The 14,014-nt window shown below is 45.4% G+C and overlaps 1 protein-coding gene across 1 annotated transcript in view; it reads right to left on the reverse strand.

Moving 5' to 3' along the window:
- Positions 1–14,014, reverse strand: part of LOC125945226 (uncharacterized) — a 49,611-nt gene that overhangs the window by 5,533 nt on the left and 30,064 nt on the right. Inside the window, exons 20-23 of the mRNA XM_049666849.1 lie at positions 12,511–12,706; positions 773–1,002; positions 577–707; positions 337–454 (exon numbers count right to left, since the gene is read on the reverse strand). Of these exons, the coding sequence (XP_049522806.1) occupies positions 337–454; positions 577–707; positions 773–1,002; positions 12,511–12,706 (675 nt within the window). The remainder of the gene's footprint in view (positions 1–336; positions 455–576; positions 708–772; positions 1,003–12,510; positions 12,707–14,014) is intronic.

Genomic DNA, 14,014 nt, shown 5'->3' on the forward strand with positions numbered 1-14,014 from the left:
GGTATTAATTTCTTATCAATAAAATTGAATCGAAATTTAATATAATTCCCTCGACGTTTTCCTTTTCTCGGAACACTGCATATGCAAAGACATTTCTTGCACATCCGGAGCTATCATCGAACACTGGAGTGTGGTTTCTATAGCAGCACCGACACTCCGAAGACCCGAAGACCAGGAGTGGTGCACACCACCAAGCCCGACGGCAAAGCGGCGCTGATTGGCCCACACATTTTCTTTTTTGACAAGAAACGCGCAAGGCTGTCTCCGAGAAGATGAATGGCTCGAAAAAAAAAAACACGAAAGAAAGTAAGAAACAGTGGAACCGATAGTGGAGACCTCTGGTTCGGGCCGCCCAACAATGACGCATTCCAGCGTGACGGGATCCGGTCCGGGCTTGACTTCCAGGTCCTCCAGAGCCTTGAGCACTCGCGGAGGCTCTGGCGGCGGAGCGTCCCTGCGGCATTACGTAAGCGTCTATACTCGGGGCCTCGCGGTGGGTCACGCAGGAATTTTGTAACCGTAGAAGAAAAACAAAGAAACCGAGAGCGCGCGCACGGCGCCTCGGCGAGTGCTCACTCGGCCACTTTCACTTGGCAGGAGCAGGCCGTCTCCCCAGCCTTGTTTTTGGCGACGGCCGTGTAGGTGCCCGAGTCGTTCTCGGTTGCGCCAGCGAGCACCAGCCGTGCTCTTCCTTGCTCCTGGGTGGGCTGCGCGGAAAAGGAAACGGGGACAGTCGGTGCCGGCGGCGTAGGAAGCAGCCGCCCGCACGTACCTTCGCAGCGTCGCGCACGGGCAGCAGGTCCTTGGACCAGGAGACGCGCGGCTCGGGCCTGCCCTGGACGGTGCACTCGAGGCGCAGCTCTTCGCCGGGCCGCAACTGGGCGATGGCCGGAAGCGGTTGCACGAACGTCGGCTCCGTCAGCACCCCGCCGACTGTCTGCGTAGTGTGTTCTTCCAGGGCATCGATGAAAACTTCTTCCAGAGCGCTCTCGCGTGCTTGCTCTGCGAACCAAGATCGAAGCGTCTCCGTGAGAAAGGAAAATTTACCCATTTTAGTCTTGCCGGTTAGCACCACTAGTCTAGAGCGAATCATAAGGTGATGTTTGTAATTGTTCATGATTGATGTGCGTGGTAAGGTTGCTAGCTAGGAAAGTTATCCAATTGCATTTCGTGAAGTCACAACAACACAGAAGACACTGGAAAGGAGGAAGATTATGATACCTTCTTTCTTCCTCGTGTCTCGCGTTTGTCGATTTACAAGATGAGCTTACATAGTTCGTTCTAAAATACAGAAGGAAGCATGTGAGCAGGTATTCCCAGCTATTAAATACCCGTCCGCAGAGGCGCATACAGTGGAACCGTTAACAAAAGCTCTTCAGTAAATTATGCGGCGCAGTGAGGCTCCGGCACTCGTGAAATGCGAAGCATAAATCTAGTCGTCGCTCGTCTCCTTGTCCTTGCTCAAAAGATCTTCTAGGGAAATGTGGCATGGTTTGCTGTACATTCTTCCTTGCTTTAGTGGTGCAGGAAGCGGCAACTTTAAGGCCTCAAGCACTTTGTGTAATACATTCTTCAGCACGGCAGCGAAGGACCATGAGATGACAGGGACCTGTCCTTTCGTAGGTAGTAGGCAGGTATGTGGTTAACTGCATTGGGTTTAACTGGAACGCTTCGAAATGCATGGTACGTCGGTCTCCTTCATTTCACTTATCGATAAAATGGGAAATTGTTTTCTTGTTGTTGTTGTTGTTGTTGTTCTACTACTACTACTACTACTACTACTACTACTACTACTACTACTACTACTACTACTACTACTACTACTACTACTACTACTACTACTACTACTATACAACTACTACTACTGCTAACTACTCTAACTGCTACCAACTACAGCTACTACTATTAATAATAAGAAGAACCTAATTTCTTGTTATTAGGTGTGAGAAATGCCCGGCAAAGAACGCTTGCGCTCATCCCGTGTAAGCTGCCGCGGTTGTTCAGTGGCCGTGACATTGCGCTGATTGGAACGAGGTCGCGGGATCCAATCCCCGCCGCGATGACCGCATAACCGCTCATGTACTTTGATTTGACCGGTTGGAGGTCGAAATTAATTGACAGACCTTCCTGTTGCGTCCCCCTAGTCTTCAGTCCTTTTTTTTAAGACTCTAAGACCCAATAACTATTATAGTCGCGCGTGGTTGCAATACTTGCTTTGTTACAAGTATTTGCACCTTTTGTCTCACACTAGTGGCTCGCCATACAAATCGACTGCTTACGCGACGTAATTTAAGGGGAAATTGTACAGAGCATATATCCGCTGGTCTCTCTAGTCGAAGGTCTTTCATTGCGCTTTCGAATCTCCGTTTATCGCCGCAAGTTTAAGTGTGGTGAATGGGCTTCAACATAGGGAGTGCCTCTTTGGCTTGATTTCCGTTCTTTTTTTTCTTTTTTTTTTTTGCTTTTTTTGCATATCCCACTTGCAACACATGCTGCATAGCACACATAATTGACTTCCTGCACCTATTTACAAAAACAGAGAGAAACTATTTTAAAATTGGCCGAATAGAGCCACGAAAAGGGGTTCCTATTTATTTTCGACAAAGTTCACATGAGATCGAATACCTACTTCAAAAAGCAAGGAGCGAAACGCCAGAACGTGTGCCACGCCCCACGTCAGCTGTATGCAATACTCTCCAGTTCATAAACGTGTCATCATAAAGTTAATACAAATACTCGTATGTTAAGGACACTAGAGGAAAATGCAAGGTTAGATTGGAGGGTTACTCCCCTATAATAAGTACGTAGTCATTTTTACGTACAGAAAGAATGGTATTCCAGTAAAATGTCGGAGTAGTGTACAGCAGGTAGTGGATGCGAAATTTCCGGAACAGGTTTCTTTCAGGCGTCAAGTGTATTGGCAACAACTGATGAAGGCAGGTCAATTAATGATAAAAAGCATGCAAGTTACATTTGACAATAAAATATTGTTCAACGTGACAATCATTGTTGGATTTTCTACAAAAAAAAAAGGCAGCCTTATCCCACGAAAATTACAATCCGCGATCGGTGACATCATGCAGTGACGTCACAGGGCCGCGGTTTCAACCCGACAGAAAACGCAGTCTGTCTTCGCCCGCGATTTTATCCACTAACGAGCCTTTCTTTCGTTTTCTTTTTTCTTTCACGAAACTAATAGGAGCAGCGTTACAACACGGGATTATATCAAAATAGCGAAACTTAGTGCTTCGTTGTAGTGCACTTTTGATTTCCAGTCTGTTTTTCTAAAACTCGTTAAGCTATTTTGTATTGTATTGTATTGTATTGTATTGTATTGTATTGTATTGTATTGTATTGTATTGTATTGTATTGCATGGCATTGCATTGCGTTGCATTGTATTGCATGGCATTGCATTGCGTTGCATTGTATTGCATTGTATTGCATTGTATTGTATTGCATTGCATTGTATTGTATTGTATTGTATTGTATTGTATTGTATTGTATTGTATTGTATTTACTATTCACAGTCAAGCTGGGCCGGCATAACGTAAGAATTTCTTTCGCTCGATGTTATTCGTTTCGCACCATACGCCATTCGCGGCTAGCTGATCTGGTTGATAATCTGGGCGCGACATGTAATAACATTGAAATAGAACCGTTAGGTCATCTCGGCCCATCACCATAAAATAATTACCTTAATTAAACAAATTGCTCCGCCAGACAGCCTGTCGCTTTTCTGTTCATATTCTCATAATTGCAAATCACATCTTGGGAAAATTCGCATGGTGAAGGAGAGAGAGAGAGAAAAGAAGAATTTTGGTGAAATGGTCGGACCCCCTTTAGTCCAAGGCCCCAATGGCCTCGGCCGCCAGCTTGACCTTCACGAAACTTCCTTCACCTTGCCATTGCTCCATCGGGTGGCGCGTTTGGTAAAAGACGTCACACAGTGGAGAAATGGCAAGGTCAAGGAAGTTTCATGAAAGGGTAACCCACTCGACAGTAGCACGAAGTCGCAAAGGAAATTCATATACAGATTTTCTGAAAAGCTTCGTGCTGCTCTCGAATGGGTGATAATTGTTTTTCTTTCGGGTATATTCTCGTGTGATAAAACATATACGAGCATTCTTTTGAAATCCAAAAGCATAGCGTTGTCAATGAGTATTCACCGCCACCAACTAAAGGGTGGGACCAGTGCATATTAGATGGAAAGCGGATATATGCGTTAAAGGGACCTTGTTTTGACTGAGTGAGAACGTAGTTAAGGCGCTTCCCAGCGTGTATAGAGATACTTCAGCGCTGCTTTCATACTCCATTGCGAGTTTGATACCGATTATAAGCACCGCTCTTTTTTATGAAAGCGAAAAAGAAAAAGAAAGTTATCACCGTAAGGTGGTCACGGCTACACGTGTTTATTTAAGACTGTGCTAAAATCAACATAACAGGCAAAATTTTCAAGAATAGCATTCATACAAGCATAGTAATGTGATGACTAAGAGCCATACAGAATATACAGGAGGGTCCGCAACAATCTAAAATATAACAGGCCGCGATATGAAGGAAAAAGGGTGAGCGAGAGACGGCTACAGCCCGCACTGTATATTATACAGGTTGCTTCAGCAAATGCATTCGACATTTCCTAAACATATGGAAGATGCGATAATTAAGAGAGTTCCTCAAGATAGCTTTCACCAAGAGGTATACATTTTAAAATGACTAGTAGACTACAAAAGCCAGACTTAAAACCATCACGACATGACTTCATAATCTTTTCCAGACATGCAAGAAGCTAACGCTCCAATTTTTTTTTTCAGCGTCAGCTTTTCAGACTAATATTCTGAAACAACCTGTGCGCACAACTTCACAATGTCACCAGCTAATCTGCAAATTTACTCAGATTAAGTGATGTTGTACTTGAAAACTTTATTTCGCGATGTTTTTTTTTTTTTTTTTTTTTGCGTACGTGCGAGGAGATTTGTCGTAGGGTATATTTGTTTTTATTCCGTAATAAATTTTACTTGATAGTTCCAGCCTGTCTCGTCGTCTTCTTCGTATTGTTTTCCGTGTTTACTACAGTTTTTTTTCTATTTACTAACATGTACCAACTAGCCCAGCTGATCAATTTGTTACTTCAAAATTCACTGCGATTCTGCAATGCAGAGATAGGTGAGACTTCTTTAAAAGTATGACATATAAAGCTTCAAAGTATTAACATACTGGAAATGCATAAAACTTGCTAAACTCTGTTGTTCCCCATTTTTTCCCCTCTACTTATAATTTAATGTGTCTGATTCGAGGACGGATTTAGGAATGCTAACTACATCACGGTATTACGATGACAATAGTTTACTACCCTATGAAATCTCAAAAGTACTACAAATTCCATATTTGGCTGGCCATCAAGTATGTTTTCAGTGGATTCCGGGCCATGTTGGTATTAAGGGAAATCAGGCGACGAACAGACTAGCGACAGCGGCGCATAAGTTGGATACTTCGACCCCTATTGAATATTCAATATCAAATGCCCAGAGTTTTTTTTGTTTTTTTTTTTGTTTTTTTTTTTATCCAGACTGCTAAAGCCATAGCGAAACCATACGGTTTGACGACCAGGCAAAGTCATCTCTCTTATTCAGGATTGACCCATGCGGCGCTTCAGAACATACCATCGCATTGATCGCATACTGATACGCTTATACATGGACTACGCCTGGAAGACGCCTACACATCTTACTTTCTACATAGAATCAAGAAGAGCTATTTCGCTACTTACACCCACTTTACTCCTCGGATTCACCTATAGAATGTCTGCTCATCAAGCGCCCGAAATACGAACGCCAGCGAAAGACCTTGCGCAGCCGCTTAAACCGGCTTGATAGGCGTCCGTTATCTGTGAAGAAGGTCCGTGGGCCCCCATTGTGCCCAGACAAAGACACCTTGTCACAGCTCTTCGCCATGTTCTCATAAACAGTGACTTTATGAAGTCTCTTTGAAGACGCTACATTGTCAGTGTGCCCAGTGTCTGAGTCTGTGCACGATTATGAGAACCTACACTATATTTTTATGCACTTTCAGTGTGTTTTCTTTTCTATGTCGTTACTATACAGATAGATACTGTTTTGGTAATACACGCTGTGACTGGACGTTCGCATGTCGCCGATACAGCGCGCTCCATATTGTATAGCAGGGGCGCTATAACGTAAAATGATTCCAAACTGTTTTGATTCCAAACTCCTGACGTCAAGTTTACGGAACAACCGACGCAAGCATCGGGCGGTGACCCGCAGCGTTATCTGAACAACCGAATCAAACACTCTGCTCGTTTATAGGAGGCCACCTTTGTTCGCTTTCAAAACCGGTAACATTGTCTACACTCAGCGGTTTTTCTTATCTAATTGGCTGACAAGAGGCGAGGAGTACGCTTTAGTGGAGAGGGTTTCGATTGGGCCGAGCCAGCACAGTGAAAATAGATAACCGCATGAAGAGGGTGGTGCCGGCTTCCCTGATTGGTCCGCTTCGCCTTACTTAGCATGCGGTGGCTGGTCGAAAATCGCGGCGGCGTGCAACGGAAGGATAAGAATGCCGCTAAAACGGATCCTCAGCAAGGAATAGTTGGCAGTGCGATGTCGTATGCATGCCGAAAGGGCTCGATAACGTTTTACTGCCACGCAAAAAGGTTTATCATGCGCAAATAAATACATGCTCACCGGCAGGTGCGAGTAGCGAGGGCCTGAGCGATCGGCGGGCAGCCATCTTCTATTCCTTTCGGAACGGGGCTGTCTGTGGCTACTCAGAAAAATTTTCAGTTTTCTTCGGTATATTCATGCATTTTTTTTCGCGTGCACGTCACTTTGACGTGGTGAGTTTTCGCGGTTTTGTGAGGTCGCGTGACAGACAGGCGAAGTGGCAGCCCGAAAACATTGGACCAATAGCAGAGGGCTAATGGTGAAAAGTCGTCGAATCAGGATTTATTATTTTTCTTTTGTGCGGTTTATTCATGCATAATCAGTGTTTACGCGTTATATCAGATGGGGAGCTATCTCGGTTTTCGTGATGTCGCGTGACAGAGAGGCGAAGTTGGGAGTGGCCTGAAAATGTTTTGACCAATCGTGGAGGCTGATTGCAGAAATTGGGATCAAAACAGTTTGGAATCATTTTACGTTATAGCGCCCCAGGCTTCGCCGGTGTTAAGTGATGCTCTATACCTCCGCTATTTTGCGTCACTGCTCCTTAGCCCCTTTTTCTCTTTAGTTAATTTTTTCGCCTACATTTCTTAGTCACGGGAGTTAATTTTTTTTAATTTTGGGGATCGCCGATTCTTCGGTGGCCTATTTCTATACGGTAACATCATTTAATAAACAAGAACAATGCACTTCCACCAACTGTTCAAGAATGTGCCTCCCACACAGCACTGCGGTTGATACTAGAACATGCTGAAAAAGTAGTCTGTATTACTATTGTCATGATACCAGGTACGGGGTCTATAATTCACAAAGCTTTCCGTTCGCGAGTGCTCTGTGCCATTGGCTGACTGCCTTCGCTAATATAATATGTGGTATCAGCATTGCCTGGAATTTGCTCTTACGAACAACTCTAGAGTAATATTTTTTGACCTGCTTGTGGAATCTGCCCAGGGCCCGTATTCACACAAACGCTCTTACGCTGAAACTATAAGAGCAGATGTCGGCCAATGGTGATGTTGGACATATTGCTAACAAAGGCGGCCGGTCGATGACAAACAGTACTTACAAACCATGGGCAGAATTCACAACGCTTTTCGTTCGAACGTGCTGCTTACCATTGGTCTTTCGCCCTTGAAAAATCGTCCAACATCCCGATTCGCTGGCACTTGGTCTTACGAATGATTTTGTTAACTTTTTTTTTTTTGTGAATACGAGCCCAAACTTTCTGTGAACTATGCGCCTGAGACAGTATTTACAAAGCAGTTAGCACGCTATATTGGGTCGTAAAAACAGACGTCGGCCAATCATGGAAGCGTGCTTAGAATTATTTAAGGCAATCAACCAACGACAAACAGTTTACGAATGGAAAGCTTTGTGAATTCGACCCCTGTGTCCGTATATACAAGAAAGATCTTAGCTAGACCAGGGGCGCTGTAACGCAAGGCTATTTCAATCTGTTTCTATTCCATTTCTGCCATTAGCCCTCTACGATTGGTCCACAATTTTCGGGCCACGCTTACTTCGATTGTCTACCACACGACGTAATAAAAAATGCGAACTGATATGGCTTGTGCGCACTTATTAGTCATGATCAGCCCGAACAAAAGAAAAAAAGTTATTTCTGATTATACGCCTTTGTCGCCATTAGCCCTTCGCTATTGGTCAAATTTTTTTCCGACAGCGCACACTTCGCTTGTCTGTCATGGACGTCACAAAACCGCGAGAACTCACCATGGCAAAGTGACTGTTACGCACTAAAGATGCATTGATGTGCTCAACAAAACGAATTTTTTTTCGGAATAGCCGAGAATTCCCCGTTCACAAAGGAATAGAAAATGGCTGCCTGCTGATCGCTCTGGCACTCGTTACTCGGAGCTAACGGCGAGAATGGATTTCTTTGCGCATAATAAACATTTTTTGCATTGTAGTATAACGTTGTCCAGCCCTTTTGGCACCTATACGACATCGCGCTGCCAACTCTTCTTCGCCGAGGACCCGTCATACCGGCATCTTTAACTACCCGGTTGCACGGCACCGCGATTTTCGACCAGCCACCACAAGCTAAGCAGGGAGAAGCGGACCAATCGCAGACTCCGGCACCCCTCTCCTCAACCTGTTATCTACTTTCACTAGGCTAGCTCAGCTCCGCAGAAACTACCTCCACTTATGCACGCTTCTCGCCTCTTGTCAGCCAATTAGATTAAAAAAAACTCCCAAGGTAGGAAATCCTATTTGCTTTCAAAGCAAACAAAAGTGACCTCATATAAACGAGGAGAGCGTTTGTTGGGCTGTTAAAACAACGCTGCGGGTCACCACCCGATGTTTGCGTCGGCGGTTACGTAAGTTTAACGCCCGGAGATTGGAATAAAATTGTAATGGCATACTTTTACGTTATACAGCCCCTGTTAGTAAGGGACAGATGCCATTTAATGCTGACGTTCAAGATATTAGTGAAGGCAAAGAGGCCTGCCAATGGCAAAGAGCACTTACGAACTAAAAGGTTTGTAAGTTCGACCCCAGGGGGCCGGTTTATGAATTCGGCCCTATAGGACTGAATCCACAATAGCTGTTTGCCATAGGCCAGCCACCTTTGCTAATGATATATCGAACGTCACACTTGGCTGGCACTTGCTCTTACAAACAGTTCGAGCGCAACATGTTTTTTTATGAATACAAGCCTAAGTTCGTTGAGTGCTTTCCAGTGCACTGCCTTCAACAGTGACGGGCCGAGAAGTTTGGCGAGAGATACAACAGGACATGTGTCGACAATAATGAGTTCTACTTCTAAATCCTACATATGCGCAGTAGGCCACACCCGGAGATGGGTGTAGGAGCTCTATGACGTAAAACTATTCCATGCTGTTTTTATTGCAGCGTCCTGACGTCAAACTTACGTAAGCGCCCACGCAAGCATCGGGCGGTGACTCGCAGCGTTGTTTGGACAGCCCAATCAAATGCTCTCCTCGTTTATGGGAGGTCACTTTTGTTTGCTTTCAAAGCGAATAGCATTGCCTACCTTGACTGGTTTTTCTTATCTAATTGGCTGACAAGAGAGGGTTACGGTGGAGCCGAGATAGCACAGGAAATGTAGATAACCGGATGAGGAGGGCGGTGCCGGCGTCTACGATTGGTCCACTTCCCCTTGCTTAGCTTGCTGTGACTTGTCGAAAATCGCGGCGGCGTGCAACGGAAGGTTAAAAATGCCGCTAAAACGTATTCTCAGCGAATATGAGTTGGCAGAGCGACGTCGTATAAGTGGACGAAACGGCTCGGTAACGTTATACTAATGCGCAATATTTTTTTATTAAACGCAAATAAACCATTCTCCCCGCCCAGTAGTGAGTGCCAGAGCGATTGGCGGGGAGCCATTTTCTATTCCTTACGGAACAGGGCAGTCTTCGGCTATTCCGAAAAAAAAATCAGTTTTGTTCGGAGTATTAATGCATCTTTAATGCGTACACGTCACTTTGGCGTGGTGAGTTTTTGAGGTTTTGTGACGCCGCGTGACAGACAGGCCAAGTGGGCGCAGCCGGAGAAAATTTTGACCAATAGTGGTAGGCTGATGGCAAAGAGGCGTAGAATCAGAAATGATTATTTTGATTTTGTTCGGTCTACTCATGCATAGTCAGTGTATGCACGTCACATAAGAAGGGGACTTTTCGCGGTTCTTGTGATGCCGCGTGACAGACAGGCAAAGTGGGTGTGGCCCGAAAAAGTTTTGACCAATCGTGGAGGGCTGGTTGCAGAAATGGAATAGAACAATTTGGGATATCTTTACGTTATAGCGCCCTAGGTATAAGCCTAGATGTCTGCAAATGGGAATCTGGAAGGACATTGGCTTGGCGCAGCCGAAGGACTATCTCACGTAGGCTATTCATCTTGAATACTTTTACAATTCACGTAGGCAGTTCCGAGACACATTTGACACCAAGGAACTAGTGTATCTGTGCTGGTACGAGTCTGCACGCATGAGCAGCGCGATACTGCTTTAACCATAACTTCTGTAAATAGACAGTTTTAGTTACACGTACGTGGAGACTTCACGTACGCAAACGTGAACAGTCTACGTACCTTACGTGCACGCCATCTGAAACGCTTTTAGCTACACGTACGCGACGCACCACGTAGCTACATCTATCGGGAAATATGAACAATTCAATTCAAGATGAGCATTTCAGCGAAGCCAGTGATGTGCATTGATGCGTGCCGGTCATCGTCTCCGCAATGCCCGGAAGTGTGTTGTCCAAGCGTTATCTGCTGTCATCGTTGACATGGAATGAAATAGATGACCAGTCATCCTGTCGCCGTGTTTCCATGCAAGCCATCTGCGCGCGCTCAGCACGCTATCGCTTGTTCGTGATCTCGCGAAACCCCCACGCGAAGCTGTCTACGTGCGCAAGAAACGCACGTAAAAAATCGAATCTCACGTACGTCCGTGAGACCAGCGCACGGCCGCTACGTTCTGCGCATGCGCACTGCTTACACGTAGAAGCTCTACGTACGCAAAGCCTCTACGTGCGTGTAACTAAAACTGTCTAATATGAGAACCACGAGACAATGATGTCACTTGGCTCTACTTAAACCGTTGTCGAGACTTGGGCTGTGCCTCCCGTCATTCTGCTATAGTTCGTCAATAGGTGCTGCATGCGGTGACAGGTCAAAGTCCACTTCATGAAAGAATGGTTCGTTTTGTATTTTCTGTAACTACGAAACTTAATTCCTTTTCACAAGACACGTTGCGTCTCCGAGTACTGCAATGGAATTACATTGTCGTAAGCTATGCTAATGAGTGCAACATTTAGGTTTTCAGTAATGCCAACGTTATTCGAGACCGTGTATTCGGTTTTATGCAGTACCCGGGACCTATAGAAACACTATCACATTTCGCCTTCGCTGCATCGCTTCTGTCAGTTCCATCAGTACACAATGCGTGTGTATGGTGGGCTGGAATTTTCAGGTGACGTTAACGTAGTGAAGTCCGTACGATCACCGATATTCTTTGTGGTTAGAACATTATTATGATCTAAATGCTTAAGAAGGTCATTATATCCGTTGTTGGTGTTGCTACTGTTGCTGTTGATGATGGCTGGCGCCAAGATGACGGAAGCTTAATCATCATGGAATTCCGGCCTGTTGTTAAGACATTTTTTTTTTAGAGAAGCACACGTGTAAACATAAATAAATTCCTAGCCGCCGTAGGAATGTTCTTGAAAAGCTGATTGGTGAGACTACTTACAATTTTAGTCCGTACTTTTTTCGTGTCCGGGTGAATTGAAGCGCCGTGTGTGCAGCGATGTTGTTTTATGAGCCAATTCATTTGCCAGTCCTAATTCTGTGCGAAAAAAAATTCAAAATATTTGGACTTCGCCCATTGACGCAAATATTATCATAACTGAGAACGTCGGCACTTGACGCATTTGCCTCGTCTGCTTGCTGTTTCTAAGTCAGAAGTCTAGCTCACGCCCATGGCAGTGACTGAAAGACACTTTGTTGTTTCCATGTCAAAACGAGCGCGCACCTCTGTCCTCCTGTTAGATTTCATCATACTACATATATATCTGCAACGCTCGATCAGTTCATTCTGGTCCAAGCAACTTCGTGCAAAGCACAAAGTTTGTATTCCGAAGCATCAGCGACACCACGGTATCGAGACACCGCTGGAGATTTCTTGCTGGTTTGAGCCAGGCGCTCACGCCTGGCTATGTCAGTGGCTGGTCAGCGCGTCTACGCGGTATTTGGTATGAGTTCTCGGCAAGGAAAACGGCCAAACGATGGACAGTGGCTCGCTCGGTAACAGGAAGCTCGAGATGTATCGCGCTGACAGCCTCTTACCTCGGACGCTCAGGCGGCACGACGTCTCGGCCAGACCCGCAGCGTTGATAGCCTTGCAGCAAAACTTTGCTGAGTCATCGGCGAGGGTTTCCTCTATGGTCAGCCTCTGCTCTGTCGTACCGTCCTCAAGTTGCTGGCTCGTCGTGACGTAGTCCGAGTTCCCGCGAATGGACACACCATCCTTGTACCACTGAACCTGAGACAGAGGAGAGGCCGAAAGAAAGTATTACCAACGATAGCTTTTCTTTTTTAAATTACATTTCGTATTACTTCCAGCGAACGTGGTTCAAGCAGGAAAATCGTGTCAAAAAAAAAAAAAAAAAAAGGTGCAGGCACATTTCCCGCACTTAACCAAAGCGGTATAGTCAGATTGGTTGCGTAGCAAAGAGTGCTAAGAATCACTGTACTCGTATGTGGACAGACTGCCACCGTGCAGAAACACTATCGAGGGTGGCAGAGGATTAGATGGGATAACGAGATCGGAAAAATATGCACGCACAGATTCAGCGGATTCTGAACAGGAGTAAGTGGACATCGCTTCATCTTGTAGAAATAAATAGGATGCTGCTGCTGTTGTTAATAACGATGGTGATGATAACTTAGAATTGTGGTTTCTAGTAAGTTTAACGTGCGCTCTTGGTGTCATTTTTGCTAAAAGAAATAAAAGGAAAGAAGTGGCACAGCCAAAAAAATTCGCTGTACCCAATGCTCTTCATGCATGAAACGCCTTTCTTACAGGAGCGCCGCACGTGCCATTCGAAATAAAATTAAAGGAGTGGTTATCATCAAGAGCGATGTGGCTGAATTCACGAAGTTTTAAAGACAATGCCTTTCTTAGCGAGCTACCACTTTTCCGTATCATGTATGTGCGTTTCTAGGCTGTTTCACGGGCCGATCCCTGAGATAGTGCAGTCAACAAACTTAAGCAGTCCGACGCCCGTCCTACTTCTCTCATGCGAGTGGTGACGCGATACAGTGCCGTGTGCAGCGACTCCATCCCATTCTCTCCCCTAACTCTATCAGGAAGACAGTGTATTTCATCGATGTCAACAAGAGGCTGAATCGCCTTCAAATTTTTTTCATACATAAGAGCTGCTTGGTATTCGCCGGCCGCCTTCGCTAATAATAAGTCCCCCATCACGATTGGCGGAAAGCAGCTCTTATAAACATTTCTAGCGTAATCATGTGTTTGTGAATACGGACCCTGATTCTCATGACAAATCCCGGCCATCCGATGCCAGGTGGGAGGAAAACCCTAACCAACAATTAGGATAACGAGTTCTTGTTTACGCAGCCTGCGGGCGAGACTGGGCTCCCCCAGAGGGCCACATTTTTCTGCTGCAGTGAAACAGCGGCTGATCGGGTAACGATGCAAGTTTGCCGGGGAGAGGGCAACGGGGACTGAGGATGTGTGCGGAAACATTCTCCGAGGACGTCATGGAAGATTTCTCTACACGTTTTCATAAATACCCTAGCTCATGTGGGAACACAATCTATAAAAATC

This window comes from Dermacentor silvarum, chromosome 1 (assembly GCF_013339745.2).
Source record: "Dermacentor silvarum isolate Dsil-2018 chromosome 1, BIME_Dsil_1.4, whole genome shotgun sequence".
Lineage (NCBI taxonomy): Eukaryota > Metazoa > Arthropoda > Arachnida > Ixodida > Ixodidae > Dermacentor > Dermacentor silvarum.